Here is a 12,704-nt window from a genome sequence, read left to right on the forward strand (position 1 = left end):
TCTTACACTACACTAGTTTTACACTACAGAGCTAAGAAAAGCACAGTGTTAAACTACACAGTGTTACATGACACAGCATAGAACAGAACAGTGTTACACTACACTAGTGTTACACTACAGAGTTGAGAACAGCACAGTGTTACACTACACAGTGTTACACTACACAGCATAGAACAGAGCAGTGTTACATACACAGTGTTAAACAACACAGTAGGGCTATCAATTATTTTAGTGATCGAGTATTCTACCGATTATTCAAATTACTATTTAAGAAGTACTTTTTTTTTTAATTAGAGAGAAATACTAAATAAGACGGGTCTCTTAAAATAAACAAGTACTTTGTTTTCTTTTTTAGAAAAAATTAAATTTTATTGCTAAAATTGCAAACAAGATTATCAGTGAAAACTAAACCCATTCAGTGCATTTAATTGCCATATTACATCAAAATGCAAATACAAATATATAAATAAAAAACAAATAAGAATATACAAAGAAATTTTAGATTACTCTAAAAAGAAAAGTTAAACGCACTGTACTGTTTTCTTTATGTTTTAGTTTGAAATGTTTCCAAACTTTTGAAACGTTCTCTCTTTTACTTTGGCGGTTCCCTGGTGGTCTAGTGGTTAGGATGGGGCGCTCTCACTGCTACGGCCCGAGTTTGATCCCCGGTCAGGGAACCATCCCCAGCCACTTTCAGTGCCGGTCCCAAGCCCGGATAAATGGGGAAGGTTGCGTTAGGAAGGGCATCCAGCGTAAAAACATGTGCCAAATCAAACATGCGGAGGATCCTCTGTGGAGACCCCTAATGGGAGAAGCTGAAAGAAAGTTTTTTTTCTTTTACTTTGGCCTGAATCCTATGGAAGTCCATTTACACCACATAAAAAAAAACGTTTGCCTAATTTTTTCCTTGCAATTCCGAAGTTTTTTCTCGCAATTTCCACTTTATTTCTCACAATTCTGACTTTATTTCAAGTAAACATCCAACATTTCTGTTGCATCCACCGGTAACCATGTCAGTCTGAAGTTTGAATCTGTTGGTGTATGAACGAGGCGCCTCTGATTCATCTGTCTTGTTCCATCTGCATTAGAGCTGATTGTTAGGCAGAGTTCTCTCCAGGAATCTGAGGTTTAGTTTGATGTGTAAAGCTTTCTGGCACTACACAGGGGGTTGACGCTGCCCAGTTGGTTAAAAAAAAATCTCAGAATTGGCAATAAAAACTTTGGAATTGCCAGAAGTAAAGTTGGAATTGCAATAAATAAAGTCAGAATTATAAGATTCTCTCTGTCCCTTAATTTTTTCTTTCTTTTCTGCAATATCTTCTGTGTTTACCTGTCCAGAGTTTTGCAGGTGGTGCGTCAGTAATAATGCTCTGTGGGGAAAAAACACAGTGCTACATGTGTTGTTAAAGGGACAAATCATTTGATCGATGATTTTTAAAATTTTAGTTACTCGTGGTACATGAGGAATCTTTTAGCCCTACTACAGCATTACACCACACAGTGGTACACCGCACAGTGTTACAGTACACAACTGACAACAGAACAGCATTACACTACACAGTGTTACACCACAACTACACACAGAACAGCATTACACTACAGTGTTACACTACACAGCTACGAACAGAACAACATTACACTACAGTGTTACAATACACAGCTGAGAACAGAACAACGTTACACTACACAGTGTTACAGTACACAGTGTTACACTACAAAGCTAAAAACAAAACAGCATTATACTACACACTGTTACACTACACAGTGTTACACTGCACAGCTGAGAACAGAACAGCATTATACTACACACTTACACTACACAGTATTACACTACACAGCTGAGATCAAAACAGCATTATACTACACACTGTTACACTACAAACTGTTACACTACACAGTGTTACACTACAAAGCTATGAACATAACAGCATTACACTATACAGTGTTTCACTACACAGCTACCGACAGAACAACGTTACACTAAAGTGTTACACTACACAGTGTTACACTACACAGTTGAGAACAGACCAGCATTATACTACACATTGTTACACTACACACTGTTACACTACACAGTGTTACACTACACAGCTGAAAACAAAACAGCATTATACTACACACTGTTACACTACACAGTGTTACACTGCACAGCTGAGAACAGAACAGCATTATACTACACACTTACACTACACAGTGTTACACTACACAGCTGAGGTGAAAACAGCATTATACTACACACTGTTACACTACAAACTGTTACACTACACAGTGTTACACTGCACAGCTGAGAACAGAACAGCATTATACTACACACTGTTACACTACACAATGTTACACTACAGAGCTGAGAACAAAACAGCATTATACTACACACTGTTACACTACAAACTGTTACACTACACAGTGTTACACTGCACAGCTGAGAACAGAACAGCATTATACTACACACTTACACTACACAGTGTTACACTACACAGCTGAGGTGAAAACAGCATTATACTACACACTGTTACACTACAAACTGTTACACTACACAGTGTTACACTGCACAGCTGAGAACAGAACAGCATTCTACTACACACTGTTACACTACACAATGTTACACTACAGAGCTGAGAACAAAACAGCATTATACTACACACTGTTACACTGCACAGCTGAGAACAGAACAGCATTACACTAAACACTGGTACACTACACAATTGAGAATCAAACAGTGTTACACTATACAGTATTACACTTCACACTGAGTCCACTAACAGGTTTGCAGCTATCAAGCAGCAGTCCTGTTCTGTCCACCTGTTTTTCTAACAGGCTTGTAATTTTTATTAGTCCATCCCTACATTCTGCTCGCTATTTTTCTCCCTTAAGCACACACACGTAACACCCCAAGCTTTCAAGCTTTTGGACAAAACCAGTGAAGTAGGACTATGTTTGTGTGTGTGTGTGTGTGTGTGTGTGTGTGTGCAGTTATGCAGTTGTTTTTTTATGAATATGAATATAAAATCTTTATATTGCTAATAATAATAGTAATAATAATATATTAGATGTGTCCATTTTTCAAAACGTATTGTTCATCACAAAAAAAAACAAAAAAAAACAATTGCGTTTCTTTCTTTGTAAGAGCACTGGGTGAGGAATGCTTATGTAAGCATGAGTCCTCTATGGAAAGAGGAGAGAGTGTGAAAGATTGAGAGCGAAACAGCGAGAGGTTGGGGGGTGGGGGTGGGGGGTTTCGAGAGGATGAAGCCCAGCACAGCATCTGATTCTAAATAAGGAGCCAGAGTCAGATAGCCCGATATAAACAACCGGAATAAGTCTTTAAGCGTATCCATTTCGGTCCTATTCTAAACGCTGGAAAGACAAGAGTTCTAACAAATCGGCCATTCGGTACGTCTTCAACCATATGGTACCATATATTTATTCGGCCTCCCATATAATCAGTGTTTCGGCACTCATGGAGACTAAGTGCACATTGGTGTTAACTCCTGAGCTGTGTGTGTGAAAAAGGGCTTTATTTTAATGATGGCTTTTCAGCAGCATGACAGGAAGAGTTACGCTGTAGCCGAGTTTTCGCCTCCTCCGCCGAGCCTCAAATTGGTAATAAGAAGAAACGAGATTGAAAATGACCCTCTCTGTTGATAACAAGGAGTAAGAAGTCGGCCTGCCTCATGCCATGCTGATACAAACGAGATTTCTGTAGATGAGAGCACACAAAGTGCATCCAATTCTATTATTTCTGATCTAAAAAAACAACATGAATGAATTGACGTTTAGAAAGAGATAAGCGCAGCGTGTAACCCAGTTTCCCAAGCTCCCCCTTGTGAGGACCTTCTTTAGACCCCTTTTTGCTGAAGAAGAACAAAAACCCATGAGACCCATGAGTCAGTCAATTTTTTTTTTTGGACCCAAAAGTCCAACCCAGTGTCTTAATACTGTGTAGTGTGGGTTAGGAAGTTACCCAAACAGGAAGTTCTAATGGTTCAGAAGGTCATGAGTGCAAATCCTAGCACTTCCAAGTTTCTGGAAGCTTACAAGCTTTTGGATAAGGCTGTCTGTCAAATGCCGTAAATGTGAATGCAATTCAATTGAAGCTCCAGGTCCAGGTCTACCCCATTGGTTCTCTCAGCTTTTTCAAGAAAACCCACAAATTCCTTTTTCGAGGAGCAGCCACCCCTAACAGACACTCACACACGTGCGCAGACAAAACAAGCATTTCTATTTACGCTTCAGCTCGCAACAAACAAAATGGAGTCGCTCGAAATATCTGGCGTGTCATAACGGGCCAGTGTTGATAGCATTAGCTGTAAAATAGGCACGGTCACTGGATTTCTTTCCTTATAAGTGTGTTGTTGTTTTTTGGAACACACACAGACACGCATGTGTACAGAAATATCGACAGAAAAAAGATAAATCTATGCTCATATAGGGATTGGACTTTCTTTACATTATTCATTTTGATAAGAAAATAAAATCAGGTCTATGAGATGTTGCATATTTGGTCCATTTTCGCCAGTACAAAGTAAATCGTGCCAGTTTATGATTTACAAATGCAGTTATTTGCTCCATTTTTTAGAATTGTTCAGCGTTCTCATTCAGTTGAGTGTTAAAAAGGGTTGAAAACGATGTAAAGCGTATCTTTGCGTCCATATTTTTGGTTCGGGTTTCTTTGTTCACATGAAGGAAACATTTCAAAGTACCGGGTTCGAAGGTATCCTATACAATTGTGTGCTTCCGAGTTTGGGGAAGAAGCCATATAGTTGGAAAAGTCAGACGTCTCAATACTTAGCCATGTAGCATATCATTAGCATGTTAGCATGTTGGTAGAACCGTCATGAAGATACTTGACCTATACGTATCAACTTATGGTTTATGGTAGTTCGTGCCTTAAAGATTTACCTGACGAACTCCAAATAAACCTCCACGTTCTACTCCAAATTTCCCCCAAACCTTTGAAATGAATTCCTAGGCTAATAGAGTATGAGTACAGTATGTAGGTCACTGCCAGGAAACTCAAGTACCTCTTTATTTATGTGAATTGCACTCCTATCAGAAAGGCTGCCAGTAAAGCTCGGGTGAGTATTCGTGTGTGTTGGGAAAGGACATGGCTGGGAGACAGACAGACAGACAGACAGACAGACAGACAGACAGACAGACAGACAGACAGACAGCTGAGTCAGAGGATGGGAAGCACTTGATGGATCTAATGTTCATAACAGACACTCGAGCTGGGACACAGCTTGTTCTTTGTACACTAAGTTTAGGACCAGTAATGCAGATTCACATTTCCCCATACACTTGCAAACGACTGTTCTTGCTATTCACAGTCAGAAACAATTTACTACACAGTAGTTTTCCTATAATATGTATTGTAACGCAGTGGTCCCCAACCCCCAGGGTCAGATGGTACCGGACCACACAGAAAAGAATACATAACTTACATTATTTCTGTTTTATTTATTATCTGATTCTGAATTGTTTTATTTTGGAAAATTACCGGATTCTCTCCACAACATCTGTCTATGACTCACTCTTGATGCCTCGGTCACATGTCTTACCTCCATCCGCTACCTTCTCAAAGGGGCTGCTCCGGCCGCTAACAAATAATACATTACCGCTAAATTCAAACCCCCAAGCTAGCAAAATGAACAAACAACAACACAGTGGATTCACGTTTATTATTATATTTCGAAAATACCTGGCGGTCGTATCATTTTAATTTGTTGTATTTATCCGCCACACTTTAAAGGCTGGTCCGTGAAAATATTGTCTGACATTAAACCGGTCCATGGAGCAAAAATGTTTGGGGACCGCTGTTGTAACGTGTATGTACCGAAGCTTTAATGCTTTACACTGACATTTAAAGACTGGGATACCTGACTTTTCCAGTCATATACGGTTCATCAGCAAAGTGTTACCACAAAGCTGGAGGCACACAATTGTGTAGGACTTCTTAGGATGTGGTCGCATTTAATTTTCCCTTCACTTAAATTAGGAAACCCAAACCTTTTCCAACAATGTGCACAAAGTAAGCTGAAGATATGCTTTACATAGGGTGGAGTGGAAGATCTGGAGTGGCCTGCTGTTGCACCTCAGGCCTCCTTAACCTACACCAATACCTGACTTTAATAAAGCCGTGGTGGCTAAATCAGCACAAATCTCCACAAGCACACTGAAAAATCTATTATAACAGCAAATGGGGACTCAATGTGGAATAGTATATTCAAAACACCCATATTTTTTATGGATTTTTTTTTTTCCCATTATGAATACCATTTTTATTGCCTTTCATTAATATTATTAAGATTTCTGATGAATTTGTCAATATAAAAAAATAAACAACATCTATTTTATAGACCTATAAGTCACCCAGCAGCTTTACAACACCCGTATTACAAAAAACAATATCTCATGCAATATTCAGTGTCTAAAGTTTACTGGGCTCAAAGATTTGACCCAATATGTTGTAACTCAAGTCTGTAAATTGAAGTTGGGTTGTCGATTATCTGCAGAACTTCAATTCATAACATGCTGCTTGTGACACATACTATAATATATTAAATACGCATTAAATGGATTGTGTGCAGTTTAGGAAATGAACCCACCACTAAAAAGTGCACTGTTGAAAATAATATATTATTAATAATTATTATGATCAGAATTCATCAGAATCAGAATACTTTATTAATCGCATAAGGAAATATTTGGGTTTGCAGTTGTTCACAGTAGAATTAAAGATTAAAGTAAAAATAAAAATAAATATACATATTAAGTTATATATTCAGTGAAATTAAATGTGAGCAGTAGTGAAACAAATGGCAGAAAAAGTCAGACTGCAATCATAGTTATACAAGTTTTTGCACATGTAATGATTTTTATTATTATTGCACTGGCATTATTAATGTGAACATTATATAAGTGTAGTATGAAAATCTATAACTAGATCTATATTATCTATATTGTATTATTAAGCTGTAGATCACTATGTAGTTTACATACAGTACATGCAAGTTTTGCATTCAGACCAACATTCATTGCAAATGAGGTGGGGGTGGGGGGGCATCAAAAGGGCAGAACGAAACTATTTTCTACGAAACAGATATCCTCCCTTTGACTGTTTTCTTATTCGAAAGCAATGTTAATTGGTTGAACTGACAAATTAAGGCCAGCTTGTTAAAAAAATACTGAACCAAAAATTGGAACTGACAGCGTCCATGTTCGCCCCATAGCTTCGCCTCGAGATTAAGCTAGGCTCATGTTTTGATTTGAAATATATCTTTAGCCAATAATCGCTGCTGGACAAACCTGGTTAACTTCAGCGACTCTATACGGCTACAGAAAAACAACAGAAAGCCGAAATAGTCTGTGTCTCTCTTTGCTTCGGCTTCCTCCTGAATTGCTTACTCACCTCCCTTCCCCTGCCTCATCCATGTCACTGCTGAAACTCATCCCGGATAGACAAACGGATGATATGACATAACCAAAAAAAAAAACCAAATGGACGTCGAGCTCTAGGTGAAAATCGATGGCTGCAACTCGTTCGGGAAGATGGAATGGACGAGGCCACGCCTCCTCAAGAGGGATTTAACTTTGAGAGGGCGACAAAGATGCACGTATTTCTTCGCAATCAGCCCATGCGTCGTCTTCACACTCCCACACGCCTCAGGGGGGAACGGATCGGCGATTGGTTTCTTCGCAAACGTACGTGTTAAGAGCTATTGTGTGTGTGTGCAAAAGAAAGCGAGAGGGAGAGTGAGAGAGATGGAACGAAAGAGGAGTGTGAAGATGATTAAGCTGGGGACAGTAACGACACATTCTTGACACGTCTGTGTCGTTATTGCTTTCTTTCACTTCCTTCATCCCTCAGAGTGAGAGAAAAAGAGTGGGCAGCAGACAGCTCTCAATCTGTTTGCTGCTCTTACTAGCAAAGCACTAAGCCACACAGCTCCTCTGTTTCCTTCAGCACAGCTGCAGGAGCACACCCATGATGGATGAAGTAAACAATTCCGAATGGGGTTTTATTAGATAAACGTTCCTTGAGACATTATTGCTATGTGAACAGCAAAAAAAAAACCTCACCTAGTGTCAGTACAACCTGATAAGATGTATTGCTAAGGCATCCGACCATAAGCCTATTAATCTTCATGCAGTTTCAGCAACTGCTTTATCCTGTTGTTCAGGATGGTGGATTAGAAGCTTTTTAAAGGAATGCAAGATACAGGAAGATACACCCCACAAGAGATCCCATTGTAAAGGACTATCCTAAGACGGAAGCAAGAATGCACCCTGTATTCGACACCATCCAAGTCCAGAGAACTTATACTAGGCCCACTGGGTCTAAAGTAGGAATACGCATTGGATACAATGTGAGTCCATTGTAAAGCAACTACCCTGGGAATACTAGAGGTGAGGCAGGAATACACCTTGAACAGAATGCCAGTCCATTATAGAAGACCTATCCTGGGAATACATCATTAATAGAAAGCTTATAAAACTTGTAGAGGGCCTATTATATATACTAGTGGAAGTGACACCAGTCATTGCATAAAACCTATCCTAGGAACACTACAAAGTGGTATCAAAAGGTTTTGAGACTTGCTCTGTTTACAGTAAAGTACTTTATTCATCTACATTTACACACTATCACCTTTAAAATAGTCCCCTTGCACAGCAATACAGCGCTCCCTTCTGTGATATGCACTAGATCTGCGCAATGATGTCAAAACATCGACCTTTGAGCTGGATCTTCATCTTCAGGAAGAAGGCAAAATCCGCAATAGCTAAATTTGGCTAGTAGGGTGCGTGCAGAAGTGAGATCATGTGTTGTGGTCCATGATGAAATCGCAGATTTGGTGGGAATAGCAGCGGTTGCACAGCTCCTGATGTACACAGGCAAATGTCTTTTGGTACACTGACTTTTGAAGGTCGGTGCTTCCTGTGACTGTGCATGCAGCCTTGTGCTGCCATCTGTTGGTGTGTTACTCAAACCTTTCTGATACCACCTCGTAAGAGTAGGGGAAAAATATACTTTGGGTTGAATGATATTCCATTGCTGGGGGGGCTCTTTTAGGCAGAGTGGAAGAGAGACAGGAATAGACCCCGTCATCCTATTGCTGAAATTGAGGCACAAGTACACCTTGGATAGAATGCCAGTTCATTGCAAAGAACTTTATACTAGTAACAACTGAAAGTGATGCAGGTATACACCATGGACGGGACGCTATCCCAGAGCGGAAAAGTTTTCCCAGGATAGTGAAGCAGGAATACACTCTAAATAAGACAGCTTCCCATGGTAGAGGATTTATTCTGGAAATAATCAATAAATATGGCTGGAATACACCCAGGATTGGACAAAAATCTAATGCAGAGGATCAATCTTAGAACAACTACATGAATGCACATTGGGTAAAAATGCCAGTCAATTGCGGAAGGTCTATTTTGAGCATGTGTGGAAGAGAGACTGTAATAGACCCTGGAAGAAAAATCATCCCATTGCATAAGACCTATATTGGAAGCACTGAAATTGAGGCAACCATGGCTAAAATGCCAGTCCATCGCAAGGACTTATTCTTGGAAATACTGAAACTGAAATACACCTTGGGTGGATGGCTTCCAATAGCAGATAACTTATTCAATCAGAGAGGAGCAGGAATACAGTCTATATGAGACAAAATCCTATTGTAGAGGACTTGTGAAAGGGAGGCTGGAATACACCCTGGATGGAACAATTGTCCATTGAAGAAGATCTTCGCTAGAACAACTGGGAATGAACCATGAATACACCTTGGATAGAATGCTAGTCCACTTATACTAGAAATACTTGCAAAATTCTGGCTAAAGAGCACTACAACTATACACTCATTTATGCTTATAACCAATTTCACAAAGCCAATCTACCTACAATGATGGAATGGTAGGAAACCAAAGAACCCAGAGCAAATCTACAATGGGAGAACAAGAAATCTGAGTCCTGTTTCTTGGATCCTGGGCACCAACAGTACTGACTACTATTCATCTACTCCTTGAAATCCATCCTGCACAACCAATTGAACTGACCGAATGTTGTTTTCATTATTAACCTATTGAAATATTTACTTTAATAATAAGACTTAAAGCCTCTTTTGAAGAACCGCCGAAGAGCATGTCCATAATGTTTATAATGAAGCATGCTGGAAGTAGGATCATCTTGTCTTGCTAATTGAAACGCGTCCAGACAGACTTGTGGAGGCAGCGGATTGATCGCGTTCCGTCCCAGTTTCTCCTGACCCAAATGCGAGGCCACCAGCAGAGATGGTTCATTGTGTTCATATGGACATTTAACCAGACTTTCTGTGGCCTCGATGCCTCATCGCCCAAAGTCAGATGGGCAGATGGGATTTAGACACATACACACACACAACATACAATTCATAAACTCACTGACAGGCCTTTTAGTTTACTAAAAAAATCACGGCCAGAATTCAAATAATAGCAGTGCAAGTTCCCCCTAAGGTCTGACATTATTACATAATCAAGGCATGTTCAACAGCTGGTCAAGATTAAACAGTGGAAAAAAAAATAGCTTTGTGGATATGTGATAAAAGGTCTTGCAAGGTGATGTCATTTCCTCGAAAGGATTTAAATTGCAAGAAAATGCCTGCATTATGGGAAAATACTGCATGAAAACTAGCCCTCAAACGTAATAGTCTGCATGAAGTAGAACAACTTAGAGCAAACGTGAGAAGGCCACTATCAAAACAAACCTGAATTATCTACCAAACAAAAGGCTGTTAAAGTGTCTGGTGAGGTTGCCAGGTTGTAGGTTGTTTATAAGGGACATTCCCTTGAACACATTAACATTTTTAAAGCACGGCTGGAGCACCGTTTGTGGCTGTTTGAACGAAGAAGAACCTTCATTTAGGACATTCTAAAGCAAAAACAAGGAATACATGCATCACTTCCTGCTAGCAGTGGAACAGCGTGTGGTAATGAAGTTTTTTGTGAAAATGGGGTGGAAAATCTCTTCAGAAATAGAAGAATATCTTCAGAAGCACAGTATGGTGATGAGATGCCCAGCTGCAGTAAGACATCTTAATTGCGTTCACAATTCAAAGATGGCCAGATGTCCGGTGAGATGTCGATCCTGGCCCTAGGATGGTTCAGGCATGATTTTGCCGAATCTTTCCAGACGTTGGTTAAACGCTGGGATAAGTGTATAAATGTAGCAGAGGAGTATGTCGAATGCAGTTTCCACTTATTTTATAAACTCAACGCCCCTATATATGTTTAAAACACAGTAGAGGAAAAACTAGGAGCTGGATCTTACAATATAATAACAATTCTAAAATTTAAACATATTATAGGCCTACATTGTGACATTATGCAACCACAAAACAGACATAACATATATTAAGAAAACCTATATTCCTGCACATTAATGCAGTCACTCAGTCAGACAATCATGTGGCAGGATGCAATGCATTAAATCATGTAGATACAGGCGTAGGGCTTTAGTTAACGTTTAACATTAAGCATTCGAATAGGGAAACATGATCACTGCCAGATGGACTGATTTGGGTATTTACTGGTTTGAGTTCTTTACACAGAAATTATTTAGAGTGGAGCGAAAAACTAAAAACATCCAGTGAGCGGAGGTTAATGTGGGTAGAAACGCTTTGCTGATGTGAAAGGTCAGGCCGATTTAAGCTGGTTCAGCTCTTTACAACCATAGTAAGTTGTAAAGTCCTGCCAGACAAGAACAGGAATCTGAGGACACACTATGGTGAAACCTGGACATTTTGGTGGTTGGAAAGCAAAGTGAGAAAAGGAAGTGACAGGGTTCCATAATAATTGGCACTGGTGATATAAATAGGTTTAAAGAGGTAATAAAATCAAATATATAATAAAAATTCCTGTTTCACTGAGGTAAGAAATTGAGGCCAAAAGCCCAATTCTGCTCATCCATCAAAATGTGGAAGATATCACACACATAGAAGGATTTCAGAGTCACCAAACACTTGAACAGCAACAAATTGTAAAGATAAAAGAACTAGAGGAATGACTTCTGCCATCTAACCACAATCCTGGAGTTAGGAAGAGGAACCTTTACTGGAATTAAAACTATAATGACGTTTATACAGGAAAGAATCGAATCCTCACAGTTAAGTACGGTGGCAGGTCTGTGATTTTGGGGTGCTGTTTCAAATCCTAAGACCTTGGAAACCTTAGGATAAATGGCATTAGGGCCTCCACAAAGTATTAAAAAAATGTACATGAATATCTGGCTACCTTTGCTAGTAGGTTACATTAAGGTTGTGGTTGCCATGGTCTTCTCAGTTCCATGGTCCAAAGCTGGTTGCAGCTACAGTTATGTGATTAGTATATCATGGTCTGTCGGAATAGTGGCTTCTGGTATCCATGGTAACATATAGTTTTTATACACAGCTGGTGCGATTTTTTAAATTCTTGTCACATATACATTAGTCTCAAATTAGCATCTTTCAAATGGAGACTGGATCATATCTCTTTCTCTCTCAGACCTGCACTCAGCTCCATCACCATAGAGGGGGGCTCCCAGCTCATGCTGACACAAACACATCCTCCTGGCAACTCATCCAGCCCATCTGACTGCTTGGAAAGGACCCTTAGCATTCTTACAATCTTTGTGACAATCCACCACACCGACACACCTCCCATCTTCAATGTTCTTCGCAAAGCGAAGAAGA

The 12,704-nt window shown here is 39.6% G+C and overlaps 2 protein-coding genes across 5 annotated transcripts in view; one reads left to right on the top strand and one right to left on the bottom strand.

Moving 5' to 3' along the window:
- The window catches only part of fbxo46 (F-box protein 46), a 143,652-nt gene that overhangs the window by 90,419 nt on the left and 40,529 nt on the right, over nt 1-12,704 (top strand). The gene's annotated exons all lie outside the window — the stretch shown is intronic.
- Nucleotides 1-12,704, bottom strand: part of numbl (NUMB like endocytic adaptor protein) — a 51,196-nt gene that overhangs the window by 23,196 nt on the left and 15,296 nt on the right. The window contains exon 1 of one of the 4 annotated variants that reach the window (XM_083548869.1): nt 7,409-8,603. The exons of 2 other annotated variants lie outside the window; for them this stretch is intronic. In XM_083548869.1, coding sequence (XP_083404995.1) covers nt 7,409-7,449 — 41 coding nt within the window. In that variant the 5' untranslated portion in view covers nt 7,450-8,603. Of the gene's footprint in view, nt 1-7,408; nt 8,604-12,704 lie in introns of those variants that run through there. One more of the 4 variants, XM_083548871.1, reaches the window with a different exon arrangement.

This window comes from Silurus aristotelis (assembly GCF_946808225.1).
Source record: "Silurus aristotelis genome assembly, chromosome: 8".
Lineage (NCBI taxonomy): Eukaryota > Metazoa > Chordata > Actinopteri > Siluriformes > Siluridae > Silurus > Silurus aristotelis.